Source organism: Chelonus insularis, unplaced genomic scaffold, assembly GCF_013357705.1.
Source record: "Chelonus insularis isolate UGA/USDA-ARS -01 unplaced genomic scaffold, ASM1335770v1 contig_25_pilon, whole genome shotgun sequence".
Classification (NCBI taxonomy): Eukaryota; Metazoa; Arthropoda; class Insecta; order Hymenoptera; family Braconidae; genus Chelonus; species Chelonus insularis.
Window position 1 is genome coordinate 1,719,306 of NW_023276451.1, and position 25,586 is coordinate 1,744,891.

Below are 25,586 nucleotides of genomic sequence, written 5' to 3' on the forward strand. Positions count from 1 at the left end.
CCGTTCTTTATTTTTGAAACTTCTGTCTTCATTGCTATCTCTGTTTTTTTTTCTTCTCTTTTTCTAAGTATTATTGGAATTTTGAAGACTTACTAGACCTAAGTAAAAGGATATAAAATAAAGAAACTGAGCCATAGAGGCCGAAACTACAGCCAAACGCTGGTTATTTATTTTATTTTGACATTAATGTACCTTTGTTTTGTTTTAAAAGCTATCACGTATGGGGACTATTATTCCTTATCATGATCCTTACCCCTTTACGTTCTTTTCTGTTCGATTGAGTAGTTGACTCGTACCTGTGGAGTACCTGACTCAGAAATAAAAGTTTAGTTTTTTTGAAAGATTTTGAGAAAATTTATTTAACAGGACCAGATCTTCCATAATTCCGATTAGACGAACACAAATAAGCTGTAGAAGAACTAGGACATTAGGCCATCGTCTCTGTAACCAATTTAAACTAACTATGAATGCGAGGCATGATTGAATTATCCCTTACTCTAGCCTTTCCTTACCTGGAACCGGAGCAGTACTCTACGAAGGAACAACCTGACTGCAACATATATCGAACCAGATTCTACATCAAATTGAACCAAATATCCACGTCAAACCAGAACCATACTGTGAGCTGAACCAGATTTCTATTTGGACAGGGCTGACTTCCACTCTAGAGGGGGGCAGCTGTAACGAGATGGGTGAATCGAGTGTCACCCAGCCCTTCAGCAGGTCGATACGTTATCGACCTGTCGATCATTGATTGACCTAATTTACCAATTAGGTCAAAATAGTTTATTTTTGGCGGCGCTATCATCACCACGTGGTCAGCCGGCTAGAAATTTTACAAAAAGACGCCATTGTGGAGTTGTTGTCGAACGAGTAAGCACGTGGTGTCAAGTTCTCTTCTCTGATTCTCTGCAATCATCTTTTCTCCGACGTTGCGGAGTAATAATTAAAGTAAAAATTGTGAAAACAAGTCTCTCGACGTTGCGAGAGCAATAGTGAAGTGCCAGTTAGGCTATATTTATCGAAAAAGCCCTCGACGTTGCGAGGTGAAGTTAGTTCGTTGTTGGTTGGTGTGCTTTACCACCTGTTTGGAGGACCAGTTATTGTTCCGTGTACCAGTCGCAATTAATTTGTGGATGTCTCGCCGAGGAAGTAAGCCCCGTTGGACCAGGGGTCTGGGATACTTAGACGACGAGGAGCTTCCGTAAGCTGAAACCATCTACATCTATCTACTATCTCTTTCCTTTCTATACTCCCTGTGTGCAAGTGTGAGAGAGAGAGAGTATGTGCTTCGCGATCCGGTACCAGAAATTTCGTCTAGGACCATCTGTCCTTGTTCCTCGCTGAGGAATTTCTTTGTTCCGAGAAATAAATGCTTTCGAGAACGTTCTCGCGTGTTTATCACTACTATTTAGTCACATTAATAGGTATCGTAGGTTATTATGATTGATTTCATTCACTATTAAGTTCAATCAAATTCTAATTATTATTATTATTAAATTGAATCGATTATTTTCGACATTTGTATAACTTTGTGAATCAATTGAATATATAGATTTTCGCGTTAACGAAATTGTTAATCGAGATATTAATTTTCTTTGCATTAATTAATTCAAATAAGTTTAATTTTACGTTAATAAAAGTCCTTGATTAAACATATACAATTGGTGTAAAGATTATTTGTGTTCGCGAGTACCTTTCGCGGTTTTTAGGTAAACCAGAGCTAGCCAGCTTTCCCAGGTTTCTCGTTTTCTGGCCTAAAAAACGAGTGGCGTCCACAGGTAAGAACCATTAAATAAGTAAATTTGTTGGGTAGATTGGCACCTACACGGTCAGGGATTAAGGCAACTTGCCCTGATCGCGGTAGCGTTGCAACCTTTTACATGTATAAAAGGGCATCACTCGAACGAATATTTCAAATCTTCTTTGAGTATCAACGGAGAAGTTGCTTTTATACATTGTGTTGTACTACGAGTGATAATACCAGATTAGGTCAACTGTGAAATTGTTCTAAGTGGTGAATTGTTCATAGTGTGAAATGGAAGTATCAAGTGAAATGAGTAAAAGTTGTGGTGGCCGCCCAAAAAGTACAATTAGAGTATTTTTTGAATATGACATGGAATCGAAGAAGGCAACCTGTCAACTGCCCGGATGTTCCTATTCTTGTGTACGTATAATTAATATGTTTGGAAAAAAATTCAATTGAATTGCCTGTAACTGAGACATTAAATATTACATCTGAATCTTAATTCTGTATATATATTCAATGAAAATGAATTAGTGGATATTCATTATTTACAGTGATAGTAATAGCACTAATTCAAATAGTGCTGTTATTATAACTGTATATTAATTAATATACACTGTTGTACACTTGGTGGTTGAAGGTGGTTATGGTAGTTTAAATTTTCGATAGGCAATTTACATTATTTATTTATTAATTTATTCATTCATTTATTTATGTATTCTCACAAACTTCAAAGAAATTTTATTTCACTAGTGAAGAGTAAAAAAAGAACGAAACTTAGTAAATTTACGAGCACAGCACGAGCTTATAGTTGTTCTTTAATTAAAAAAAAAATTATTGTTGTCGTATCGCAATTTAGTCATTCGTTAATATTCAGTTGTTTTTAGTGATAAAAAAAATTTTTTCGATTTTAAATTCATTTTTTCGCTGGAATGAAGAAGCTCTAATATAGATTTGAAACTAAGACCGATCAAACGCACTTAGCTTAAACTAACGCTTTAACCTTTAGGCTATCCTAATACTAAATAACCTTTTATAACATTTATATAAATTGAAATATTTCACTTTCGATCATTAATCCACATAGTATAATGTACTCTACGTATAGAAAATTCTATTTAAATTTGAGAATAGATTATCAAATGTTTTTATTATATTTTTAATAAAAATATAATAAATTCACTATAAAAATTTAATAAATTCACTAAAATATGATAAATTCACTATAAAAATTTTTTATAGTGAATATTACGTTAAGAAGTCAACGAATAGCTCGTACGTATGCTCACTTATGCCAAAAGTCTATTGTAAATTACTTTATCTTTCACAATTTATTTAAAGCAAATATTACAAGATTCATTCTTGTCTGCGTAGATATTAATAATTAAATATTATTGGGAAAGTTAGAAATAAACTTAAAAGTAGCTATGAATAATAACTAATCGTTTTATGTACTGAATAATGTCATCATTATTGACCATAAATATACATAGAAACAGTTGAATACTGTTGAAACGAATTTTTCACTACACTAACACCTAACCACTACAACATAGTCACATCGAAAACAGTTATATATTGTTCTAAACAATCAACATTTTTAAAGGTGATTTTTTACTATTAGCAACTGTAATAGATTTGAATAGAATCTGAAATTAATATTTTAAGCAAGATAGTCAATTCCTTTAATTTTTTGATAAAAGTAACTTCATTAAATAAAAACAGGGCATGTAATTGTTTACAAATACTAATTGTCAAAAATTTGGTAAATGTAGTGTAAAATCTTAGTTACTGGCAGTTATACATATGAAAAAAACTTTTCACTTATACAAATTTCGAAATGGTTATTTTGTTTATCATTTTTTTTAGGGCATACATACTGGTAACCAAACTCGGCATTTGATGTCAGCTCACCCAGATATTTATCAAAGATTTCGAAGTGAAGAAGAAAAAGAGACAAGTAAAGGAGTGTCAACTATTGAGGGCATAAAAAAAATAGAGGCTCAACTATTAAATCGAGTTAATTTATCTAAATCAACTCTTAAAAACGCCATCTTGGAGCTCGTGACTGTTAACGGAAGGCCTTTCTCAATCCTAGAAGACTCAGGGATGCGCAAGATTTCACAACCTATTTTGGAACGATTGCCGCCAGATGAAAAGCTTAATACGTCACCCGAAAGTGTTAAACTTTATATATATGAAGAGTCGGACCGGATCATTAAATTGATTGAACATGAGGTGCAAAACAAAAAATTAATCAGTTTGAAAGTTGATGTAGCTTCACGTCACGGACGCTCTTTTCTTGGCTTGAACATCCAATTTATTCAAAATGGAAAAATATCTATACGGACTTTGGGTGTTGTTGAACTAACAGATAAACATACTAGTGAACATTTGAAGACCGTTATATTAGAAGTTTTTGAAAAATATAGTATCAACATTAAAAATATTTATTCGTTCACCTCGGATAATGCTGCGAATATGCTCAAATTACATACTTTACTAGGAAATTGTCAAGATTTTGAAGCTCTCAAAGTATGTGATGACGCAGCAGAGGATAGTGATAACGAAAATGAAGAAGTCTTGAATGAAGATGACATCGACGATGGATCTGATGAAGCGGAAGTCGAAGTAGATAATGACGATCCTGATGACCAGACAGTCCAATCACTGGAAAATATTTTCGCCGATGAAAAAAGCAGCAAAATAGTAAATATCCGGTGTGCTGCTCATACTTTGCAGTTGGCCATTGACGATGGCATAAAAATGAGCAAGATTAATAAATTGATTGCTAAGGCTCGTAAAGCAGTCAAATATTTACGGAAGGATTCGGTCATGAACCAGATGAAAAAACTATTTCCCACTATTTCGAAACCAGTGTTAGATGTAGTAACAAGGTGGCATTCCACGCATGACATGCTAGCTTCCTTGTTAAATTTCAAGGATTTCCTTACAGAGATAAAATATTTAAGTGAAAAAGATTGGGAAAATATCAATATTTACGTGGAAGTTTTAAAACCAGCAAAAATGGCCATAAAAACGTTCCAAAATGAGCAACTTATCATGCCCGAATTTTTTTCTACTTGGCTATTATGCAAAGAGCAGATTCAAAGAATTGATAACGTATTTGCAAAGAATATTGTTGATTGCATGACGAATAGAGAAAAGAAATTATTACAAAATGAAGCTCTATTAGGGAGTATTTTCTTAGATCCACTGTTGAACTGTTTGTTAGAAGAAGATCAGAAGACTTCAGCTATCAATCATCTAGAAGAAGTGTGGATAAAACTTCAAAAAATAAACTCATCTACAATAGAAGCAGAACGAAAAGATCACTGTATGGACATTGATGAAGATAATTCAAGTGAAAAAATAGGTACGATGCCATCAATATTAATAGAAAAATTACACAAAAAAAAAAAAGCAAAAATGGACACTTCAGCAATAGATGTGAAGCCTATACTTCATCGATTTTATAACGATCAAGAGAGAAGTGAAGAAACACGTTTATTAGATTTTTGGGAAAAAAATAAATTCGTTCACCCCGAATTATATCAAATTGCAATAATTGTATTGGCAACACCAGCAACACAAGTCAGTGTCGAAAGATTATTTTCCGGATTAAAATATATATTTTCAGATTTGAGAGGAAAACTAAATACCAACATATTAAATGCAATAATGATAGTACGAACGAATTATAAGGATTTATCTTCAGAGGAAACTAATTTAAACACCAAGAAACGAGCGAGAAAATACAAAGCAATTGAAGAAAATAGTTCTAGGACAAGTAGTGAAAGCAGTAATTTGTGTGATGACTAAAGTAAAATTCACTATATCAAAATGGATTGAATTTGGAATGTATTAATGTATGAAATTAATAAAATCAATAATAAAAAGGTACATACATTTTAGTTACAGCAGTTTTTGCAATATTGCTAAATTAATACCCGAGTCGGCAAAAAATATTACATTTTTTTTATCCATTCATCCTTTCGATCCTCCATTCAATCTTTTTATCATGACTTTATTATATTTTCTTCTGAGGTGAATGAAATGAAAATAAAGTCGAAACTAAACCTTACTCCAACCTTCTTGTTTTAATGCTAAATGTTATGTACAACCTGTGCATATGTTTATAGTAATATAAAATAGACCAGATCTTCACAAACAAAACTTTAATCCATGAAGCGGTATATAAAGAAGAATATTCTGAGCGAAACTGTTTAGGCATTTTCTGTTGATGAAAAATTTTTTAAATTATAAATCAAATAAGTGCCAATAAAAGCGCATCATTTTTCACGGGTAAAATTATGGTAAGAGGAATTAAAAGAAAATTTATTATGATTTTCAATTGAAAATTTGAATCAACGAAAATCATTATCTGAAAGAATTTTCCTTAACATCAAAAGTAATTCAAACTTGCGAATTGCAATAAAAAATTGTATTTATTTTTCGTTTTAATCTTTATCATTTGTTTTGCCTGCAAATAATGCTCTCTTATCAGTAAATTTTATTTTATCTAGAATTTACTTATGGATTGAAGTATTGGCTGTGGTTACCTTTCATATTTTTTTTCTTTCTTTTTTTTCTTCTTTATAATTATTATAAATTATATAAGATTTGAAATTCAAATAAAATGACCAATGAGGAAGTGTAATGTTCCGGTCAATATAGAATAAAAATGAAAGTTGAAACAACATAACAAAATTTTTAAAGAACCTAATTATTTTTAATAAATATTTGGTAGCATTTAAAACATAAATAATTAATTGACATCAACTGGGTATTGAACACACGATACTGATATCCGTAGGCACGCACGCTACCTCTGAGCTACGCCGGCATCACAAGACAATCTTTATAGGTAATATTTAACCTGCGCAAGGGGCTTCGCTTGCTATTGGAAGAGAAGAAGCTTGCCATTGAAATAAAGGGGACTTGTTTTAAGAGTAGAGGGGCTCGTTACGAAATGGAAGAGAGAAGAAAAATGCGGCTAGTTAATTAGATTATATAGATAATGACAACAGAAATTCTTTACTATGGCATTCATTATGAATTTAAAGCTATTATTCTATTCTTCCGTGTAATTTTTAATTTTTATCAATTGTTAATAAAATTTTTTTATTATTTGATTTTAAAGTTGGGATACTGTTTGTCATTATTTTTATAATTTGACTATCTGTCAAACGTCACCTGTAATCGTGAAAAAAATTTCAATTTTACTATTGATGTAGACCGAGCGATTTAATCTTCAAACCACTACGAAATTAGGGATTCGAATCTTCAGTACAAACAAATCTTACCAGGAGTAAAACTGTATTCTACTCCTGACCTTTTAGCTCGTATTGTAGTAGTATCCCAGCAGATTGCTATTGCAATACCTACTGTCCGAACAGTTGAGCAGGTATATGTTTGTATTGGAATCATAACCATATGGAACATGAATTGTTTATGACTAGGATTAAAAAAAAAGCTTAAGGATACTAAAAAGATACCAGCATACTATGGTAAAAAATAGCGGTTCGTTAGGTATACTAGATCTCCGATTATATTTACGTCTACAAGTATTGAATGTTTTTAGGGATTCATATTTTTAATCTTTTCTTGATTTAAACATGTTTTGCTCATGAGCTAAACCTGAGTGATTGAAATCTTAGGATTCGATCGTAACCCCTGGTTAAAAAAAGCAAAAAATCCCGTTGAAAGAATTCGAATTAATTGCATAGATTCCGTTTTTGATTATTCATAACAAATTCAATCGTTATAAACAAACAGAGTCAATTTCCATCCATGTAACATAGAAAGCCTCTTTTTTTTAGTAAAAGAAAAAAAATCACATTGAAAGAATTCGAATTAATTGCATAGATTCCGTTTCTGATTATTTAATGTTGCCGTCCGTACATACATACATACATACCTCCATACGTACACACACACATCATTCTAAAAATATGTCAGCATGCTTGCAAATATCTTGAAACGTGGAGATTTAATGAAAATTCAAATTTCACCAACCGATCCTTTTACAATAACTTCCTAATGGGAAGTTAAAAAAAATTTTTAAAAAATGAATCGAAAAGTTGAATCAGAAATATCACACTTTTTATAGGTATCTATAAAACATTTTCTTATATATTCTTATAAAACGAGTAATATTTCTGATGCACTTTTCTGATTCATTCTTATAACTTTATAAGAATCTATAAGCAGATTTTGTATCGTTTTCTATCGAAATTCATAAGAAATTATTGAAAATATTATAATCGCTTTGTATGAGAACATGGTGATATGACTTTCGCCTAATCTATTTGAGTTAGAAATTTGAAATAATTTAGACATTAATTAAGTTTGCTTTTTAGCAAGTATTTCAAAGTAGAAATAAAATAATTGTCATTTGTAAAGATATGACAGTAAAAATGCAACTTAGAAATTATATTTTTATCCTAATGTCATATGATAGAATTTTATTTTAATTAAAAAAAAAGAACATTAGAGAGATTCCTGCAAGAAATCAATAAATTCTCATCGGTAAACAATTTCTTCAGCATATTAACTATTTTTAAAAGAAACTCTGGGACTGTGACTCATAAGATCCTATGAGAATTTATCAGTTAATAACGCTGTTTGATGGTCTGCCTGATTCTGTACGATTCTATTAGAATAAGGTCATCAGATGGAATAAAAACTTATTGGTAATCATTGTTTATTAACATATCAACTTTTTTTATAAAAAACCATAGGACCATTACTCACAAGATCCTGCTTTAACCAATGAAATCACGAACCTACAGAATTCAGAATTTTCTTATTGACACAACTGAATAGGATTATAATGATTCTAGAAAAAAGTTAGTGATTTTATAGGAAATAAAAGGTTTCTATAGAAAATGAAAGTAGATTTTTGAATAAGAAATTGACCGATTCCATAAGATAATCTGACTTAAAACATTCATCCTTATTTCTAAATGCCGCAAAATAATTTAGCATTATTTAATAGGTTGAACTCTTCCAACATTCAATAGTAAATACCTACTGAAAAGCAAAATCCTAATTGTGAATATCGAGATGAGAAAATATTCTCTAAGTCACATTTTCATGCTTAATGAATTCATAAACGTTCTCATAAGATTTGAGAATGAAATGAAAGATCACATTGTCCCATTTATTCTCATAGAGACTTGTACACTGCTTCTCGTTCATTCTGGTAAGACTGAATCGTAAAATTGAAATATATTATTTTCCTATTTGTTCTTATCTTATCTCATACGATGCTTCTTAATGATTTTCATTTCAATGGACGATAAATTAGAAAATATTATTTTCCTATTCGTTCTCATTAGGGCGTATAGGATTATCCTATCCATTCTCTATCATTCTCGTATCATAGTTTCAAATTTTTCTACCACCTGAAAGTTCTGCTTCGTTTTTATAATTTTTTTATGAGAACCGCGCTACCTTCCGATAGAACTTATTAATCCTTATGAAATGTTCATGGGTTTCGATAGTATTCTGATAGATTCTATTGGATTGTTTTATCAGGGTACCCTAGTCCCTCTCATGACGATACTTGCATGCATATTCAGGATTTCGAATTTTTCCGTTAATAAGCTGTTTCTTGATTAAACTAAGCTCAGAATCATAATTTGTTTCACATCGAATTGTTTCAGGGGTAATCGATGACGTATCACTTATAGTTGATAGGGTTATTTCATTCACTTAAAAAGACTCTTCCATATAATCTATCAGTTTAACATCAAGCTCTACAGGATGTCTCGAAAAATAATCAACATAAGCATGTTTTTTTGAAGGTCTCTGTTTGATTTCAAAATCAAATCCGCTAATAAAATGAGCATATCCTAATAATTGATGAGCAGAGATAACCGGCATGGATTTTTTCGGGTAAATTTCCGACCATATAAATAGTGATAAAATTTCTTGAAGACCTAGTAGACAGCAGTGGCTTCTCTATCCAATTGACTGTAATTGACCTCACATTTAGTCAGTGACCTCAAGATTAAATTGATGGGTCTCTTCTCTCCATTTTGAGTATCGGACAGCACAGCAGCAAGTCCATGTGGGCTAGCATCAGTAGCTACAATTACTGGCAGATCTGGATTGTATAATACTAGCACTCTAACACTTGAAATTTCAGCTTGAATTTTCTTGAAAGAATTTTCAACAGCTTGGGTCCACTTGAATAGTATGATCTTCTGTAAGAGTCGATTTGAAGGATATAGAATCGATGAAGCGTTTGGTATAAATCTGGCGTAATACAGTGCTAACCCTGAAAAAGACCTTACTCCATTTACATTAGTTGGCCGTGAGGCTTGCAATAATGTTCGTATCTTTTCTTGTGTTTTTTCAAGCCCTTATTCACTGATTTGATGCCTTAAATACTTGATGGAAGTTACAAAGAATTTACTTATCTTTGTTGACGAGTATATTATATTTCCTCAATTGTTCAAGACACTTTATAAGCCGTTCTTCACATTGCTTGAGTGTACTCCCCTGAATTGATATGTCATTAAAATAAGCAACAGTACCTTCTAATCCGCCTAATGTTTGATCAATAACGACATAAATAGTCATTTCACGAGATACGTGCCTCATGGTGATGATGCATAAACCTTACTTTAAAGGAAAGATCGACCAAATAATCAATATTTCTTAATTTAGTCAATCATTTGACGGATTTTCAGTGTCCCTTTTGACTAATGAAGTTCATGTCGCCATTCTTTTTTCTGTTCTCATTCACGTGTACACGCCATTCACATTCTTTTCAGACAATCTTGAAGTTTTGAGTCAATCATTAGTGCTAGTGCTATTCTGAACCCCCAGAAATATTCAATTTTTATTCTACTATCAAAATCGAGAAATATTTCAAGACAGTTCATTGTAAATTCAAGACATTTCATCAAAATTCATTTTGCATTGCATTGATAGGCTAACGCCACGTGCACAATCACATTCTTGCTCAACCTGAGAAGCGTGCTGAGCTCGTGTGGGAGGTCAATAATACCGAACACACCAAGTTGAGTGTTTTTTAGACATTCAATTCAGATTCAGTAATTAAAAGACATTTAGTGATTTTGAGCGACATTCAGTCTTCCTATTTCATAACACAGAGTTGCCAGTGTATATTGTGTACCTGTTAGTGCTCAAAATAAAGATATATATTTTTTATAAAACCTGACTTCCGATTGCTCTGTTCCGGCACAATCATCAGCCCCAAAAGAGATCAACTACTGAGAGTACTATACAGACAATCACACTATCGAATCCTGGTTTACCTATTTAATTGACCTTCAAACTTAGGTCTCAAATGTCTAGGCCACGCCTAGCTCAGTCATTCATGCAACAAATAACTGAACAACAAGAGACAAGCACTAAACAAGAAAGACTCTCGCTGGAGAAACACCCCGCTGCGCTGCACGAGTCATTCAATACAGAACACCAAGTGCTTAAGAAGGTTCGGCCACCATCCCTGCTGCATCATCCTTACGTTGTGGATGACGTGTTCGAACAATTTAACAAGATCTTATCTTACTTCTTCATGATATCTGCTAAAGTAGCTTCCAAAAAACCTTCAGTACACTCAACATCAACCAGTGGTGCATCTGACATAGCACAAGCATTAGCCCGACTACCAAAATTGTCTGTACCAAAATTCCATGGGACCAATGCCTCCTGGTTGTCATTTAGAGATCAGTTCGAGACAATGATAGCTAATCAACCAGGTCTTAATAAGGTAATAAAATTTAACTATCTGAAGTCAGCTTTTTCAGGTCCAGCTCTCTCTCTCTCTCTGGTAGAGAACCTTCCTCACACGAAGGAATTAATCACGAAAGCATGGGCTACACTTAAATCCAGGTACGAGTATCGCAAGAGACTCATCAATGTTCACCTGGAAAAAATCTTCAGCCAGTTTGCTGAGTCTAAAAGAGCTGCACTGCATTCAGCCAAGATCTCATCGTTAATTACAATAGTAGACAATTCATTAGATTCACTTAAGTTACTGGGACAATCAACTGAGAATTGGGATACAATTCTCATTTTTCACATTCTCAAACATCTTGATCAACATACTCGTGAGCTCTGGGAGACTCAGGATAATGATCTTGAGCGGATGCCTACTTACGCAGAGTTTCATGAGTTCCTACTGGCTCGGATTCGTACTTTGGAGAAACTGGAGCCATGCATCAAATCAGACAATCAACAACGCTCGTCACATTCAACAACTAGTGAGCGTAGATTCATTTGTGACTGCTGTAATAGTGGTCACTTCATCGTAGTCTGCCCAGAGTATAGGGCCTTGAGCAACGCCTGAGGACGGTAGACAATAAAAAATTCTGCAGAAATTGTCTTGGAAGACACAATACACCAGCTTGCACCAACAAAAACAGATGTAAGAAGTGTAACTCCAAGCATCACACCATGTTTCATTCACTACTATTCAGACAATCATCAGGCAGCAGCAATCAAGCGTCTTTCAGGACACAATCATCATCAGACACTCGACCTTTAACTTCACAGCAATAAGGAGGCGAAGCAGTCTTCGAGAATCAAATATCGTTGACACACACATTCAAGCTTGCTGATGGACTTGCTCTGGAGGGTCAAACTGACTGGATGACCTTAGCACATGAGGTTTCGGCCTCAGGAGGGTTGAGAGTTCAGTTGAAATGGTCCAAAGGACAAGTTCAGAAGCAGCACAATCATCTAGGACAATCAAAAGGTCAGAATGACCACAAGACAATCATTCATCCTTCAACTAGTAGTGCTAATAGCACACAAAATCAACAATCAAGTGACTTTAACTCAATTTAACCTAATACACAATCAACGACGAGAGCAATCTGCTCAAATCAAACCATTCCAAGTCATTTACAAGATGATCATTCAACGCTGTTACCAACAGCAAAAGTTAGAGCCAATTCACATTCAGGGAGTTACATTGCACAAGTGCCCATAGATCCTAGATCAGAGCTAACATTAATCACTTCTCATGTAGCCAACCTGCTGCAACTGAGAAAACACCATCAGTCAATCAACATAAGAGGAGTGGGAAGCTCTAAGCTCACTCAAACAAAAGGTGTAATATTCTGCGAGCTACAATCATTATTATCCAAACATTTAGTATACATTCGAGCTCACATAACGAAACAGTTGACAGCTTTAACTCCAAAAGTGCCATGTAATTATCCCAACAATCATTGGCCTCATCTCAATGGATTAACACTAGCTGATCCAACATTCCACAATCAATAGACATTCTACTTGGAGCTGACTTTTCTGGACATCAAAAAATCATCAAACAAAATATCATATTTCATTCTCCAACAACTCCTATAGCTCAACTTTCGATCTTTGGTTGGCTAATTCTTGGTCCAATAGCACCAAATTCATCAGTCAATCACTATTATATTTATTATGCTACTACAATCAAGAACCATGAAGACATTTAAGAGTTGCTAACAAAATTCTGGGTCCAAGAAGAAGTTCCTATGTCAAATAAACATCAATTATCATCCTTGGACCAACAATGTGAAGATTTCTTCAAATCAACTCACTCTAGACATTCATCAGGACGATACATTATCAGAATTCCACTCATCTCTTCACCTGCAGCTCCTGGAGATTCCTATACAACTGCGTATCGATGCTTGAAACGTCAGTTGAGGAGATTAACCAACGAGACTGAATACAGCAATCTCTATAGACAATTCATGACAGAATACGAAGAACTCGGTCACATGAGACCTGTTCCAACAATTAATCAAGAATCTCAAGACATTCACCCATACTTTCTTCCTCATCATGGGGTTTTAAAATCAAGTAGCACTACCACCAAGCCTAGAGTCGTCTTCAATGGATCCAGCCCGAGCTCAACTAGAGTTTCATTGAATGACATCACTCACACTGAAGCTAAAATTCAATTAGACATCTTTGACGTACTTCTTTGGGTTCGTCAACATCAATATGTATTCGCAACTGACATAACAAAAATGTATTGTCAAATAATGGTTTATCATGAAGATTGAAAGCTTTAACGAATTCTTTGGTTAGACAATCACAACAAAATCATTCCATATCAACTAACAACAGTAACCTGCGGCACTAGATCAGCTTCTGATCTAGCTGTTCGTGTGTTACTGCAATTAGTAGATGATGAAGACCATGAATATCCAAAGGCAACTAAGACAATCATAAAATGCAGATATGTCGATGACATATTTGGAGGAGCAGATTCTCCAGAAGAATTAATTCAAATTGCTGAGGAATTTATCAACTTGTCCAAGGCGGGCGGCTTTTCTCTTGCAAAATATCAATCAAACAGTCAATCAATTCTTTAAAAACCGTCACAATCATCAGTCAATCAACAAAAAATCACCTTCGAAGACTGCACGGCAAAAATTCTTGGACTTCAATGGAATCCAAGCTCAGACGCATTCACATTCTCATCAAAATCAGTCACTCATGAGTCAACATATTCAAAACGCCTCATTCTCTCAGAAGTAGCTTAAATCTATGATCCTTTGGGGTTCGTGTCACCATTCACAATCAGAGCCAAAATGCTCCTTCAAGATCTCTGGTTACACAACCTTAGCTGCGATCAACCAGTCCCACAATCAATCATCAATCGCTGGCTGATCATCAGAGAAGAATTCACTCAACTCCATAAGATCTCACTTCCACGATGGATTCACACAACCAGACATTCAACTGTAGAAATTCATGGATTCTCTGATGCTTCACAGCTTGCGATTGCTCCAGCAATCTATCTCAAAATCAATTCACCGTCCACAGGGCCCGAAATCACACTCATCTTTGTGAAAACTAAAGTAGCAACAATCAAAAAAATCACGATCCCCAGGCTAGAGTTAACAGCTGCATTAATTCTAGCGAAACTTACAAAGTATGTTTGAGCTACACTCCACGGAGTGAACAAATGGAAATCAGATGAGGATCTTAGAGTCTATCGACGATGTTACGAGCATCATTCGCCGAAGGATGACCGAAATAATGGTCCTGTTCCATTTGTGGAAAATTGTCACATGTGTAATGAAAAATGACAAAAATTTCTTGTAAAATATGTTACGAAAAAATAAAAACAAATTTTTTTTACATGATTCATGTCATTTTGTTCATACAATCAATTTTTTTTAATGATACAGGAATAATGATAATATTATATTTCTATCTATTTTTAATCTAAATCTTTCTCTATCTCGAGCTGCTTCTTCCCAACATCCTTGCCTGGCTGCTCTGTAAGCATAAGTCCATGCATGCATTATGTGTATTTTCGGTTGAAGATTAAATTGAACAGATCTTTGTTCCATTATAATAATTTTCTTAATTGTTCACTCAAAATTTTATATTCAAGAATTCGATCACGAATGATTAAACAGTATGCTGATGTATTATCGGATATCGGTTTGGTAGATTTCAATTCAATTCGTATATCCACAGGTCCAGATTTTAATGAATCATTTCATTTTGAACAATCGATGACAATCAAAGGTGCTTTGCTGATGAATTGTTCTTATGTAAGAAGGGGTTTTGAATCTTTACCATAAAACGATCTTGGAAATTTTTGGACATATCATATAATTATGCATATTGATTGTAAGCTATATCGAGATTCAAGTTGCCATATGGATAATATTGTGAATTGAGAAAAAGTTTTACGTCCCTCAAATTACAATGATCGAATTGACTGGAATCGTTCGTTGCATCATTTTTTCGTGCTGTTTGAAATGCCAGTATAACATATCTCGGTTGCTCGAATTGTATTCATGTTTTCACCATCCAGACTCAATCCAGATTTAATAATTGTATTTTTCTTGTATCTGATACTGTGATGTGAGGAATCATCCATTCAATTTTCGTCAATGTAATTTTTTCATTTGCATTCGCTGTAGCTTGGACTATTGCGTTTAGATTGTTGTAGCTACGGCAGTGTCATTAGATTTAGTAAATTTTCTAGTAATATGAAGAAAACTCTTGCACGGTAATAAGCATAAATCTTGATGTTAAACAGCAATCCGGATTTCATCGTTGTTGTTGAGTGGAGCTGATGCATGAGGATGATGAGCATATTCATATTGCGGTCTAGACTCATCAAAAACAACTCCTCTGTTGATAGCTAATGTTTCCTCTTCCGCAGCCATAGTATTAAACCTGCAAAACAGCACACTTTTACGTTAACTTAACGCCAGAATCACCACGTTCTAAATGTTTTTGTAATTTTGTTCCGGGTCCACAATACCGATATCCAGGAATACGTAGCTCAAACGGCAATTTATTTATGATAGTGTTAACTAAGCCGGTGCTACGTCTGGACTGTGTCTTACCCCGAGCCATACTGAAATTATTTTTATAAAAGACATCCCTTGTGGAAATACTATCTGAAACAGTCCGAAAACTTTCTAAAAAATTCTAAAAGATTTTTAAGAAACTTTTTTTAGAGAAATTCAGAGTATAGAATTTAAGAGTATATGAGATTTTCGGAGTAATTCGGAAAAAAAAAGAAATAATCAGCGAATTAAATTTAAGAGAATTTCGAATAGTTCTGAAGTAAATAAAAATCCAATATGAAACTCAAATTTGACTATTTTAGAGTGAATCAGAGTTGAATATGGAACTAAAGTTTTTAAATTCAAGAGTAATTTAGAGTAAATTAGACGATCCAAACTTCTAAAATTCAGGGTGTTGTCACAACTGTCGTAATGGATGATTTCTCGTCCCTTTAAAAGAAAGAAATCTATCTTACCATCAGTTAAAATAAAAGTTAACTATAAGACCCTGCAGGGCCATAATCGTTATCCATGAAACAATAGATAAGGGACAAGATTTCATTATGTTAGCTTATCTACGATCTTACGAAATAATAGATGTTGAAATTTACTGACGTCAAAAACCCCACGACTAAAGTTCCACGTCTACATACTAATACAATCAAGACTTATAAACATATACCCTATAATATTACGTGTAAGTGGGCCTCAATTGATATAAAAAGGGCCACTTTTCAGAGAATAATCAGTCTAATCTCTGGCGTTGACTCTGACTTGTATTCTGATTGTCAGTCTTCTCCGGAGGCTCTATTAACCTATTTTCCAATTCCCTTATATTTTTCAACATTCTATGACAGCTGTATAACTCTGCTTCGAAGTAAGGTTGAAAATATAATCCATAATATTTTTCCTTAAATAAAATAAGTGAATCCAGAGTAGTCTCAACCTAATTACTAGGGCCATACTTCGGTCTTGGGCTGGTAGTTGGGATATAAAGTCTGAGTCAATCATACCTAGAGTCTTGATTGCTTTAACTGTATTAACTAAAGTGACACTTTACCCATAAGGAATCTGTTGGTAACTCAAACTTTTATAAATTATTACTTTTATATTAATATAATATATCATATCCTTGTTGTTGAAACCTTATAAAATAAAATTTATTAAACTCAATCCTCCTTTTATTCAAAGAAAACCTTAAAAAGAATATCTCTAAGTTTCTCAAGACTATAAGTGTATTTGAATCTGTGTTTGTTGAGAAAATCTCAACTTGTGAATTTAACCTAACAGTTAAAGGATAGGGATGATTGTGCCGGAACAGAGAAAACGGAAGTCAGCTTTTATAAAAAATATATAATCTTTATTTTGAGCACTAACAGGTACACAATATACACTGAATGACCGTTTGTCACTGAATACAAGAAATGAATGTCGTTAGAAATCACTAAATGTCGATTGTAATTACTGAATGTGAATTGAATGTCTAAAAAATACTCAACTTGAGTATTTCTTATGATTGTGCCGGAACAGAGCAAACGGAAGTCAGGTTTTATAAAAAATAAAGTATCTTTATTCTAACCACTAACAGGTACACTAAATACACTGGCAACTCTGTGTTATGAAATAGGAAGACTGAATGTCGCTCAAAATCACTAAATGACTTTTAATTACTGAATCTGAATTAAATGTCTAAAAAACACTCAACTTGGTGTGTTCGGTATTATTGACCTCCCACACGAGCTCAGCACGCTTCTCAGGTTGAGCAAGAATGTAATTGTGCACGTGGCGTTAGCCTATCAATGCAATGCAAAATGAATTTTGATGAAATGTCTTGAATTTACAATGAAAATCTGTTTTTATTCATTTGATATGGTTAGTTACTTTATTTCAGTGAAAGAAAAAATTGTGCGTTAGAAGAATTCGAATGTACCTCATAGATTCTTTTTTTCATTATTTACAACGAATTTCATTGTTATACACGAAAAAAGTATGTTTGCATTTATGGCATACGGTTGGTAACATTTTTTTAGTAAACGAAAAAATTATGCGTTAAAAGTACTCATCGATATAGAAAGGGTCCCTATTTTTATTGTTTATAACAATTTAAAACTTATTATTTAAATATTACTATGATCAATAATCACTTGTTAGTAACAATCTTCAATTGTTATGAACACAATTCCATATTATTAACAATTATTATTGACGATTATAGTGTCTTTAATGCTGTTTTCTCAATCTTGACACGAGTTTTAAATTCTTTCATTGCTGATTTTGTTTTTTACAACGTTTTTTTTTGATGAAATATTGTCATCATATTTTCATACAAGTATTCTAATAATTTAATATTCATATTTTTAAAGATTTCGAAATTTTGTCCAAAAAATGGTATAATTTATAAATTGAAAAATTCAGGTCGTTTTCCATTTTTGCTAGTTTTTTGATTCTGCATAAAAAATGGCTAGACCGATTTTGCTGAAAATCTAATCAGTTCTAAGTTACGTAATTAAGCGTCGGATGCGATTGGTCCTACATCGACATCATTTTTTGTTCTCGAGATAATCGAGGCGAAAAATAATTCCGAACGCACATACGTACATACGCACACACGAACATACACACACACAGACGTCCACTGGAAAACGATCGTATTCGACTCTGGGGACCTTAAAACGTGGAGGAAAGATTCAGTAGTAGATTAGTATATGACTGTCAATACTTCCTTAGTTACTCTTATAATTTTAAATAAATGTAAATAAGGGACGTTCATTCAAACGTCACAGTGTTTTGGCAATTTTTTGAGTAAATTAAAGAGAATGTTATTCTGAAAAAATTTATTTTTATTAATAATAAAATACGGAGAACATTGCTTAAACTTTACTTATCTCATAGGATCAATAGCATGTGAATATCATTAGTTATAATAAAAATCCCAGAATTCTTTATAATAAATGAATAGCTCTAAGTAATCTAATCAGTCAACTTTATTAACTATTTGATATCATATTAACTTTAGTTGGATTAGTTGACTAATTTGTACTTCACAGATATGTATTTGGTTCCCTTTAAATGAAAGCCATACATTTAGAAAAAATCATGAATTCTTCAAGTGTCATGTTTAATAGACATAAATTTTTAGTATTTTTCAAATCCAAATAAGAAAAATAGATATTGAAGTGATATAAGAAAAAAATTCTGTTAACAAAAGACAATAATATATTTGTGAATCAAAATCTAAAGTATAAATCTTTCAAACATGATTTGAAATAAAAATTTGATTTTTTAAAATTCTCTGACGAAAACACTTACATTTTTTAAATTAACATTAGTTGTGAAAGTTCTATTTTTGCATCATAAAAAAAAATAATTTCCTTATCTTATCAAAGACGTGCTGGTCAACTGTCACTTAACCACTTAAAAAATAACAAAGATTCTATAATGAATGTATGTATTGTTGCTTAATAAATTGATTTCAACTGTTTTTACTGACAATACTTTTTTCATTTATTTGTGTGTGAATTCATTTAAAAATAATTTTTATTGATTGTTCAATGGAAAGTGAATCTTATAGCATTACAAAATGAAATCAAAAATACATTGAGAATATCTTTTATAGTTTTGTGGAGATATATTCTGAAGGTAAGAAATACAAAAAATTATCTTTTTATTTGAACCGAAAATTGTTCATATTAATAGCTAGTTTCATAACCTACGTATTTTGTAACCATCGGTATTTTGTGAGGGATATCTCTCGAGAGAAGCAGTATTTTTTATCGTTTAGACAGTATTGGACGAACTAGTCTGGGAATTCATATATAAATAGTTGTAGTTGCTGCATGTTAGTTTAGTTCGTACCGCGCCGCTAGGTGGCGATATTTTGTCGGAAGGTCTAAATGTTAAATGAGTCAATAAATTCGATTTTTAGGTGCCTGAAAAATCAGCATCGGCTCTAGTCACAGTTGAGTGAGTAGTTAGTAGTTCACCTGAACGTCTTCTGCTTGAGGTAAGTGAGTTGTTCACTACCTCGCGCCAATTAGAGGAGGCAAGGGGAACCATTTTTCCTTGCCTCTCTCTGTCGCGATTTATTTCTTTGTATGTGTGAGTAAAGTTCGCGTGATAATTGATAATTATTTCCTCACCGTGAGATACTGTTCTAATTATTTGTAGAAGTACTTAACCTCTATACTTATTTTACTAATTGTTAATTTAGTTTGTTTGCATGTTTTAAGACGCCATTGTGAGGCGGTAAATATTTTTCCATTTAAAAAGAGTCAATTCAAAATAGTGATAGAAATAATCACGTCTTTACCGATCCAAGTTAGTAAAGTTTTACCGGTTGACCGATCTCAATTGAACTTGATTAGTCCGCCATCTTTATGCGGGAAATTTAAAATTTCCGTTTAGTTATCGATAAAGTTTGTTTTATTTCTACCGACCATTGCTGTAAATCAAAATTTGAGCAGTTTATTCATTTATACCATTGTAAATACGTTATTGTGTGTGTGTGACTTAGTTGTTAAATAAATCATATTAAATACTCGGTTGTTAAACCAATTTGGTCTACTTGTTTTAAAAATACTTACCACTAAGTTTCTTTGAGGGTAACTAATTGATTAGTTAATTATTTCACTAAATTCTATTTCCGGAGGGGAAAGTTCAATTTCTGGGGGAATCCTGGACAACGGAGCTAAGTGCATTCATTAAAGAGCTTCCACCAGTCAATAATTATTAAATAAACAATTAATAGTTGAATTTAACCCATCGAACAATAATTAATAAATTATTTAGTAGTTAAATTTGAAATCTTAAAAATTTCACATGGAATAAACCGTTACATATTTTTGCGCCCAAACAGGGACTTGATAGCTTATGTACCCTCAAATTTAATTTAGTGGGTTTGTTAATTATGATCGATTATCATACATGAAAAATTTGTATGTAATTTTTTTTATTACTCAATGAAGTAATTAGAGACCCGAGACCAAATTTGTTTGTTTTGCTTGAGCACATCTTTGAACGTTATACTCGCGAGGGCGACACCATCGTCATTGAGTTTAATGAGAGAATTGTTTCATGTTGTGTCATTAATAATAATTATTACTGTGAGATAACTTTTCATTCAAAGCACATTTGCGTTAAGAAGTTTGCTTTTCACGACGCACTGACACCACCAATACTGGTTCGCGAATCTATTTCCAATACAAGAGGTCATCAAACGCATCACTATTATTGGGGTAATGTCGACAAGACACTAAAAAACTAGAGGGTAATTTTCCATTTGATGATATTGAGGGGGAGAGAGTTTTAGAGGTTGACTCAAGACCAAGCACCGTATATGACCATGCGATCCAGAGACCTAGGGGTCCATTTGGTAATGCTTGGGCAAGTGCAGTGATGGCGAAAACCAGCCATGTACGCCCATTGGAATATCGTGATCCTCCTCAGGAAAGGAGTGATCTTCCGGGGTGTAGAGACCAAACAAACGTTCCTTTGTCGGCTCGACTTGATCTTCAGTTACTCGATCTCGTTAGGAAATGGAATGTCACCTTCAATGGTGAAAAGGATGTGACGACATTCCTAGAAAAGGTCAACGAGATGAAACTCGCATATGGGATGCATGATACACAACTACTGAGTTGTGTCCCGATTTTATTAAAGGATAAAGCGATTTGATGGTATCGAAATTCGTCTAAAAACTGGTTGACTTGGCCAGATTTCGCCAAATCATTGCAAGGATTCTTCCTACCTGTTAACCTTGAGTTGCAACTCGAGGACGAGATATGTAATAGGAAACAGGGTCCAAATGAGTTAGCACAGGATTACATCATTTCAATTCAAACTCTAATCCGTAGATATGGTCATCTAAGTAGAGCTTCAGAAATTGAAAGGATTTATATGAATTTAAAGCCGCAATATAAATATTATATTAGGAGGTCCGATACATACGGTTGAAGACTTACTTCGTCTGGCTGAAGAATTCGAGAGAGTGGTACTCACAGAAAAATATTACAAACCACCTTTAACTGCTCAGCAGTTTGTTACGCCTGAGACCGCCTAATCGTAGGCGGTCTCAGGCATATCGGTTACATATCGTGTTAGGTCCAGAATTCGAACGTAACATCTTCGTTTATCTCGACGATATCATTGTGATTAATGAAACTCTGAAAGACCACATTAATACCTTGAAAGAAGTCTTTAGAAGACTCAAAGATGCAAATCTACGTATTAATGAGGAAAAGAGTAAATTTCTTCAAAAGAAGCTGGTGTATCTTGGACACCTGATTGATGGCAATGGTATTCTTACAGATCCTGAAAAAGTTAGGGCAATTGCTGGAATTCCGACTCCGTCAAACATAAAAGAGTTAAGGCAATTCATTGGTGTGATCTCCTGGTACTGACGTTTCATCCCAAACTGTGCTAATCTGACTGCTCCATTGACTAGATTACTGAAAAAGATCACTCGTTGGGAATAGATTACTGATCAGGATGAATCGTTCAAGAAACTCAAGGAAGCTCTGCAATCAGATTCTGTTCTTGTTCCTCCATGTTATAATAGGTGATTTATTCTTCAGACTGATGCCAGTAAATATAGTCTAGGTGTGGCGCTAACGCAGAACTATGATAATGGTAAACCTGTCATAGCTTTCGCAAGTCGTACACTAAACAAAGCTGAACAGAACTATTCATTTACTGAGAAGGAATGTCTTGTTGTTATCTGGGATGTTCGGAAAATGAGACCTTATCTCGAAGGGTACGCGTTCACCGTCATTACGGGTCACCAATCGTTAAAGTGGCTTCATTTACTCGAAAGTCCAGCTGGTCGTATAGCTCGTTGGAGTATTTTCTTACAACAGTTCGATTTCGATATTATTTACAGAAAGGGCGTAAACAATAAGGTTGCTGATGCACTTTCTCGTAATCCGATCGAGGCTGAAGAAGAGGTTGATAATGATCCATCCGATGAGATAGTCTTTGCTGTGAATATTTGAGAAAGAGATCAATGGCATCAAAAGATGTTCTCGCACGTTTCACAATTTCCAGACAAGTTTCCTGATTACTGTATTAAAAATGGGCATTTGCTTAAACACGTGAAGTTAAACATGGGCCCAGGAATTGATGATAATAACTGGAAGATAGTGGTACTGGAAGAGCTTAGAGCTCAGGTATTATAGAAGAATCATGATGCTCCAACTGCTGGCCATCTCCGACGCTATAAAACCTTGGCACGGATCTATCAAAGATATTCCTGGCCCAAGATGAGACAGGATATTGCTAATTATGTAAAGAGTTGCCCGAACTGTCAACAACATAAACCAGCTCAAAGACAAACACCGGGAAAAATGGGCACTATTGTCACTACAGGTCCATGGGAAGTCGTGTACATGGATATCATCAGACCCATGACTAGATCGTCTAAGGGGCACAAGTATGCTTAAGTCATGCAGGACAAGTTTACCAAGTGGACTGAGATACAGCCATTAAGACAACCTACTACAAGAGCTATTTGTGGTGATGTTAGAGAGAGGATCTTGTTAACTGGTTATAGTATTTAGCACATAAGGACTCCGCCTTATTCTTATCAGTGCAATCCTGTCGAGCGTACTAACTGGGTCTTCAAGACAATGATCGCACAATTTATTAAAGGTTCGCAAAGATCTTGGGACAAAGTCCTTCCAGAATTATCGTTTGCCTACAATACTTCTCTAAATGAGTCAACAGGTTTTACTCCTGCCTACCTGAACTTTGGTCGCGAGTTGATTCCTCCCAATTCATTGTACTCTCGTATTGGTCTTAAGTGTGCATCTTCAAATGATCATATTCGAGATCTTGAGGTTCTTCAACAGGCCTACGAGATAGTAAGATTGAATCTAGCTCGAGCTTTTCATAAACAGAAACATTATGATGACGACAAACGTCGTGACTGGGTGCTAGCGGTTGGGGACAGTGTGTCAAAAAGAGAGCATACATTGTCGATGGTATATCCGCGAAATTAACTCCAAAATTTTCTGGAAAATTCACCGTTAAAGAAATTCTAAATCCGAAAATTCTAATTCTGATTGATGATGATGGTAGAACCCAACAGGTGCACGTCAAAGACGTTAAACCTTGGAGCGATAGCTTCACCTGCGTAACCTGAATGGGGTAATATATCTCTGTGTACTGCACTTCTGCAATAGCTGACGCCAAACAAGCTAATATTTTTTCATTATCATTATTTTTTTTTCCTTCCTCTTTCTCACCTTATGTAAATAACATTCATAATACTTATTTTTTTGCGAACCTGTCCGCACGTTTTATTTTATTGCTTTCTGTTTAGCTTTTCTACTGCACCGTTTCAAGATTTTTTTTTGTTTCAACTGTTTGTTTTAAAGAGAAAATTTTTTGTTGCCTACCTCTTTCTCTTCCTTCTTCTGTTCTCACACTGCTATATAACATGAACTCTCCATATATTTCAAGGCCTGTTGAAAATGGTTCTGCTTGTGATTAGAGAGGGTGAATGTACCCATGAGTCGCCCATAACTCCACAACACCGGAAGTTGAAGTGGTTACTCCACCAAGAGAGGAATCAAGCGTGGTGCCAATGGTGAATCTCACATTATTTGATTCTCCGTTCAGGGGTAGGAATCGGTATAGTCTCATAAGGTCACGACCATCAGCCAAGAAGACTCCATTTGATTTGTTTTATCTGGAACTGCCGGGACCACCAGCACCAAAACGAAGAATCTCGGCCGATTCCACCACCACTAAACCTCGGCGTTCGGAGAATCGTCATGAAGTTAACTCTATGTCACCAATGGTGCTCCCCTCACACCATAAACAACTGGGGCGGATAGAACTGGTACTACGGGAGACCGAAATCCAAGCCCGCATCCGAGGCGGCAAAGTTGAAAAACGACATGTAGGAACCGGGTACTTTTGCTCAATTGAAGTTGGACTCGTAATGGTATGTTGCAAGGCCTTGGGCTAGATGCGTGTATTCTCGTGTCTTTCTAAAGGCGCGAGAATATTACGTCCCAAGTAACGCCGTCACTAGAAGTAGAGCCATTCCCAGAGTTATGCCTTATAAAACGACGTACTTAAATAAAATTTCCTTCTCAGGACAGGGAAACAAGGATTGGAACTTTATGTCACCTGTTCATCGGCAAATTGAACTACCACCATTCGAAGATCTCGGCTTCAATGAATCCTGGGGTGAATCGACTCAAGTAGAACAACATCTATTTCCGCAAACACCTGAAACGTCAAACTTACCTGTAGACCGTCCATCAATCATGGTAATTAAAATCGCCGTTCCGCCCGAGACTACCGACAATCCACCGGCAGGGCCCTCAACGTCAGCTCCATCGACTGCTGTCGAAGATAGTATTGTCACCTCCACCGCTAGTGGGTTACCGAAGATCCAGAAACCCGAGATACCCTGGCATCCACCGAAGATCGTGAGCTTGAGAAGAACACTCACGGGTAGCCAATATCAGCTATATTTCCGAGATCTCCGGGGAGTTTGCCAGTGGAATCACACAAGTTCCAGTGCCTACCGT

The 25,586-nt window shown here is 34.5% G+C and overlaps 1 protein-coding gene across 1 annotated transcript; it reads left to right on the top strand.

The window, feature by feature from the left end:
* The first annotated feature begins 13,254 nt into the window (after positions 1 to 13,254).
* LOC118064824 (uncharacterized) lies at positions 13,255 to 13,791 on the top strand. Its single transcript, XM_035079695.1, has one exon. The coding sequence runs from the start codon at positions 13,255 to 13,257 to the stop codon at positions 13,789 to 13,791; it is 537 nt and encodes a 178-aa protein (XP_034935586.1).
* Positions 13,792 to 25,586: the final 11,795 nt, after the last annotated feature.